Raw genomic sequence first — 6,740 nt, 5'->3', positions numbered from 1 at the left:
TATAAAATTCAAAAATCACCATTTTTTCCCTTTACATTCTCAGCAAAATAATGGAGAATCTGAATTTCTGGTTGAAGCATTTTAAACTGATGTTTGTTGCTTCTTTATTTATTTTTTTAAAATCTCTTTATTTGATTGAAGATGAAACTTTCGATGGAACGGGATTCTTTGGCAATGACTGCAAAGAAACTTGGCCGTGATTTGGCAAAGGTGAGGTGCTAATATTTGTGTATGGTTTAATTTTAGTCATCTTGGTGTTCATTTAATGGGGTTATTTTAATTTATGTTCCATATATTGTGCAACTCATATTTTTTTATTGAAAAACAAAACAATTACTCTAGAAATAGCGGACACACTACAAAAATTATGGTCATTAGCGGCGACTCCAAGTTGCCGCTAATGAGGAAAAACTTGCCGCTATTCACAAATACCGGCGACTCGTGGCTGCTATTTGGTGGTTGGTAGTAAGTGGACGGTGAAGCTAAATACCGGCGACTTTCAACGTTGCCGCTATTTGTATGTCATTAGCGGCGACTTAGAGTTGCCGCTAATACATTTTTTTTTTTGCCGGAAAAAATGGTTAAAAATGGTTCTAAGGTTGCCGCTATTGTATATCATTAGCGGCAACCTTAAAGTTGCCGCTATTTGTATGTCATTAGCGGCGACATAAACTCGCCGCTAATGATATAAGAAAATTAAAAAAATTAAAATAAAAAAAGTCAATAGCGGCAACTTGGAGTTGCCGCTATTGCTCTATCATTAGCGGCAACCCATAGTTGCCGCTATTTATCTAGTATTACCGGCGACTATAGTAAGAAAATTAAAAAAAAAATGGAAAAGGTCAATATTCCTCTATCATTAGCGGCAACTGAAAGTTGCTGCTATTTGTCTGTAATTAGCGGCAACTTAGGAGTTGCCGCTAATGAATTAAAAAATAGAAACTCAATAGCGGCAACCTAAGGGTCGCCGCTATTGAAAAAAAAAAAAAAAAAAAAAAAAAGGAGCACATATATATATATTCATATGCAAACACTACACACTTGAACCAGAAAAGAAAAAACTCCAAAATAACATTATTCAAAAGCAAGAATACAAGAAAAATACATTACTTAAAAAGGGTCCTGTTCAAATAGCTATATACCTCCTCATGGAGTAGAAGAGTGCAACTTTCTATTTAATCTTAGTCAATCAGCAATCAAGATTCAGTCAATTTTAAGCAACATAGAAGCATGAAAGGAGGAGGTAATAAAAGTATTTGTAACTTCAATACAATCTTATCAGTTTGTAATTTGATGAAAAAAATAATTTTACAAGCCAAGTTTTATCTGTATCTTTAAAAATAATATCCATAACCTACATTACACACACCACCACTTAGAACCGACAATTAAAAGTGAAAATGAGTAATTTATCATGATTTATTACTTAAATACTATTCTACATTTGACAGGGGTAGGCAGACAGAAGTTTCTATGGCAAAGGTTACATGACTTTGGCTAAAGATTTGATTGCCATGGTAATACACAATCCAAAATATAAAATTACTTAAGCTTTTCAATTATATACCAAGGTACATATTAACTGCTAAATCACAAGGCCTGTCAACTAGTTTATAATAGACCAAGAAAGAGATGGGAGTAGACCCATCTCAAAACGCATGAAAATTGAGGAGATTTTGGTGAAGTTTCTGCTCAACAGTATTACAATTGTCTCTACTTATAACATGCATGCCACCGTACCTGGGTTTGTCCAGTTTCGTTGCGAATTCCCGCACGGCCAGATGCATAATTGACACCTTTGAGTATTTCCCTGCCTCTAGCAGTAGCAAAGGGTGGAATGAAATTAACGAATCCCAGAGATTCAGCTGTAATGTGAGAAAGTATTCAAAATTAAGCATATATATATATCATACTTTGGCAACCGTACCATATAATATAATAATAATGTAATGAGAAAGAGCAAAATGCAAACCAATGAAATCGACGATATTACGACCGTTGGTAAACCTTCCCGTAGGCCCCTAGGGGAAATCAATCCCATAGGGTGGATAATTGGCTTTTGCCACAATTTTCCCCACAATTTTCTCCCAGTATGAAAACAACTAAGAAATTCTTTCTTTTCCATTTTCATTGAATCAAAGAAAAGCCCTTTAATGAACATGAGCTGAACATTAAGCTTCATATATATTTGGATCAGCAGAAATGTACCATATGTTTCTGCTTTCTAGGGGACATACTTGTTTACAAATGCCATGTATCAAAGATTAGTACATAAATGGAAAAATGTAGTGCTACACATCACAGTCACACTGACAAGAGACAACTTTCCCACTAGAAATGATGGTCAAATCCCTAGAAAACCAATAGCCAATATGAACGTTAACAATGGTAATTACAGAACCTAGATGGATATTAAGTCTGTACTGGGGACACCAACTCACCATATCAACTTGGTAACCACCAACACCTACTTAAATGCCGAGGTGCAGGTTTTAACAAGTCTTATAGAGGATCTGTAAACAAAATAAATCAAATTACATCATATATCACCCCCTCCATGTTCTTTACTGTGATATTTTTAACTATTCCCCCAGGAAAAAAAAGGAAAAAGAAAGGGCATCATTAGATTAGTAGGACCATCATATTATGTGCATTGTCTAACCAAACTAATAGGCTGCAAAAGGTAAGCAGCAGCATGAGAAAGACAAAATAGCAATCAAATTTTTTTAGCTGGTTTAGAGAGTAACACTGAAGTAAGCTAAAAGGGTACCTAGGTGTTGGTCTTCCATCTGAACCAGCCCCATCAATGTTGAAAATATGACCCCCTCGATGCTGGTTTAACATCATCTTTATTGCCTGAAGGATCAGTCAACATGCACATGTGACAATATATCTTCGACAGGCCACTTAAGAAAAAACAATTATACCTCTCGGCAACATATCATCAAACCAAGGGTGTTTGTAGTTACAACTTCACTGCACAAAAAGAGTCCATATTATAAATAACTCAGAAGCTGGCCATTAACAGGGGATAGAAAAGTGTACGGAAGCTCACATAAGATCTTCATCTGAAGCTTCTGCCAGTGGTTTATAGCTATATGCATTTGATCCTGCGTTATTAATCTGCATCATTCTCAACATAGGGTAAGTCGTAAACACAGAACAAAATCTGCTCAAAGTAGCACATCAAAAGTTAAAAAACAGTAACAGAAAAAAGAAAAAGAGCAATTTTGGATGAACTCATTCACAAGTGGGTTTTCAATTTGAATCTTAGCATCGATCCAAAATGGGCAAAATTGAAAGTTTTAAAGCATCTAAACCAAATGCTAAACTAGTGGTTCAAGAGGCCAACAAAATACATTAACCCATATAAAGCACACACGCAATCAAGAGTTGTGGATACACTAACATTCCAAACAGAGACAAATTCGTCCAATTACCCAATCAAAATGAAAACAAAGATAAACAGGCCTTTGACATGGAGTCCAAGAACAAACAAACCGAGCTTTAATACCATGTTAAAGCATTAACCCAAAAGCTTAAGTTTGTAGGTGGAGAGGCCCAACAGGTATATAAACACATAATCAAACACACACCTAATCCATGACTGTGAGATTCCTAAGAGAAAGAAGAAAAAAAAAAAAAATACAATCCCACTCAATACCATGAAAAACAGAGAATATACGGAGGACCACTAGCTGAAGAATTATTTTCTTGACCGATTATTTTGCTAGACTATGACTTATCATCTTTCAGTTCTTCATGATTATTCGAAAGATTTATGCTCCTCTAACTGTTCAAAAGACTGTTCAGGCTAACTTCATGTCATTCAGCAAGTAATCCTATACCCATAGATAGCAGTATGCGTCATTATATACGAATAAGTCATAAATCTCAAACTATCCGGTAAACCCATAAATATCCAGCTAAAAATCATTTTTAACACCAAGCACAAATTTATAATCAGCAAGAAAAACTAACCCATGATTTTAACCAGCTTAAGAGAAATAACTAGAATTTAACATTAAGCAAATAGAGTAACAAAGAGGAAAAGATCTAGAATTAATACCCATATGTCAATGTATTTCAGTTCTCCTTGTGCAAATGCAACTAAATCCTTCACATCCTGTCCGTCTTTAACATCACATTTAGTACCCTGTGAAGAAAGGAGTGATTCAGAATCAGCAGCATGAAGTAAAACAACAACTTAAGCCAGGGAGAAAACATTAAGGGAAAAATGACAGTGGTAGCAAAAACAGAAGAAAATTTTCAAAAGTCCCTGTGGAGGTACCCACACATGCTGCTCCCCAAATTCTTCTCTCAGGCCCTGAACAGCAGATTCAACCCGTTCAGCTGTCAAAAAAAAAAAAAGGTTATGCAACTGTAAACAGCAGTCATTTTCCAATGCTACTTTAAAAGTTCAAATCATGTTTCTAGACCCCAATATTCGACTTGTGTTATACTCTTGAACCCAAGAGTTAAAAAGAATGGAAGAAGAGCAAAAATAATTCGTCAATTTTCGATTTTTGTGAAACGTGACCAGGAGTGGGTTCGTCACCGTTGAACCACTACTTTGACCGCTTGGGAGTAGCATGTTGAACTAGACTTCTTCCTTGTGTGGTCCTGCTTTTGCTAAATGTTGTTATTGATATGGGCTTACAGATTGTCCCATTCTACAGTTCTTGAAAATGTAGGATACAGTTCAACTGGAACACTCTTCTGGATAAATATAGTAGTATATTGCATTGGTGTCTATTTTTTTCTTTTAGCATTAAATACAGCAGGTATATGCTTCTAAGTAATTTGTCATGCAATTATCTGTAATGATTAAAATATATTTCCTTGACATATTGTAACATCTTTTACTTTTTCCTTGATGAAGTTTCTTGTCTTTGAGCACAATTAATGCAATAAGTAGCCATGGAATTTGAATGAGCAAAACTAGCACCTATGTTGATCCAACTTTTAGGGGAAAAAATACATCTTCATTCTTTGCTTATTCTATTAAAGACACATCAGATTTGTCCAAAAGAGTCATTCTTCTATTTTCAACTTATAAAAATATCTCATCTAATTCCTAATGATATATGACTTCAAATATCTATTAATCGACAGCCCTTCTGCATTCCTTATTGCATTTTACTTTCAAGCCACACAAAAGAAAACCTCCAATATTTTTGAACCTTTGATGACCAAATGAACTTAAAAAATGAAGAGAAAATGCCTTCTGCACCATGAAAATGCCTTCTGCATTCCTTATTGCATTTTACATTCCTTACTGCATTTTACTTTCCTTAAATAAACGAGTAACGCTAACATGAAGACTCATTTCTTTTTTGTAACCTTTAAAATCACAATTAAATAGACATATTGTATGCGTAATTCCAAACCCACAAGTCAAAAATCAATGCGCAAACGGTTTATGAACAATTCGATTCGTTTACGGCCTTAATTCTAAATCTTCATTCTTTAACCCCAAGTGAAAAGTGAGGCACTTATGTAGACTGATATGTTAAGATCACATTACAAACCTAAAAGAAACACTTTTTAGAGGGGGTGTACGGATTTTTGTGATAGATTTAATAATGTAAATGAAACTTGATGATCGGATCAAAAAAAGGGTTATTAAAATATCATGATATGACTTTTTAGACCTTTCGGCCTTTCATAGGGAATCAGTTCCTATATTCTCCACTACTTTCAGCATACTCATTATTAATTACACTCAAATTTCTCTAAGAATGCAGAAAGTTTTGTGATAATGGATCTTCTTCTTTTTTAAAAAGCTTGCTTTACCACCCTGAGTCATGGAAGGTAAATAACTGATTTTCTGTGTTTTTAAAGCATTTTCTCTTCATTTTTTTAAGTTCATTTGGTCATCAAAGGTTCAAAAATATTGGAGGTTTTCTTTTGTGTGGCTTGAAAGTAAAATGCAATAAGGAATGCAGAAGGGCTGTCGATTGAGATATTTGAAGTCATATATCATTAGGAATTAGATGAGATGTCTATAGTTGGGCAGAAGGCAAAAATGTTAAGTTGATGCATATTAAATCTCTATTAATCCTCAATTATGGGTGCTATAGGAAGGGTGTCTATTTTTCAGTTCATCCTAGCATGCATGCGTCTAGTTTGAACTTACCATTCAACTCACTAAGAAGTAAAACATATGCTCTGGTGCTGAATAGGCAAAAGTGAGCTCAATCATACAATTCTTTACTCAAAGGCTTGGTAGTGATTACTCTTACATTCTACAAAGATGCCCTACACATTTATTACCCTGCCTAGAGTAAGAATGATTTGTTGAGTTTTGGTATAATATAACGAGAATCCTCTGCTTTCATGTGACACCCTGTTTTGTTTCTCTGATTGAACAACTGCTCCCCATTATTATGTGGTAGCAAGCATTAGTCCATCAAGTGCAATTGGTTAGGGGTTGGAAGCAGCTTCAACTTTAATCATCCAATGCGTAATACCATCAATCTTACCATACAACATTCTGCCGGTAAGTTGTTGACCCAAATTTTCCATTGAGGTAATTCCACTGCCAGAGAATCTTGATGGCTTAGAGTAAGGTGATCTATATTGATTTTAATTTAAACAGAAAAAGGGTGGGTGGACAGTTGCATTGTAGGACTCAAAGCAGCCTATTCTTGCAGCTACCCCTGATTTGCTACCAGAAAAAGTGCCAGCGTTGCCAAAGATATTGCTGGACTTAACACATAGCATCTTGAAAGAACCCA

General features: G+C 35.1%; 1 protein-coding gene across 3 annotated transcripts; it reads right to left on the bottom strand.

Annotated features, from left to right (window-relative positions):
• Positions 1-1,150: 1,150 nt before the first annotated feature.
• Positions 1,151-4,353, bottom strand: LOC132172360 (chlorophyll(ide) b reductase NOL, chloroplastic-like; the record flags this gene model as incomplete). 3 transcript variants are annotated; one of them, XM_059583845.1, is given in 6 exon segments in its annotated part: positions 1,151-1,816; positions 2,771-2,856; positions 2,928-2,976; positions 3,056-3,123; positions 4,070-4,156; positions 4,292-4,353. In XM_059583845.1, coding segments are annotated over 6 exon segments (455 nt in total), but the record flags the coding sequence as incomplete, so codon positions are not given.
• Between the last annotated feature and the right edge of the window lie 2,387 nt (positions 4,354-6,740).

The sequence above is a fragment of the Corylus avellana genome, chromosome ca2, assembly GCF_901000735.1.
Source record: "Corylus avellana chromosome ca2, CavTom2PMs-1.0".
Taxonomy (NCBI): domain Eukaryota; kingdom Viridiplantae; phylum Streptophyta; class Magnoliopsida; order Fagales; family Betulaceae; genus Corylus; species Corylus avellana.
This window is presented reverse-complemented; position numbering and strand designations above follow the sequence as displayed.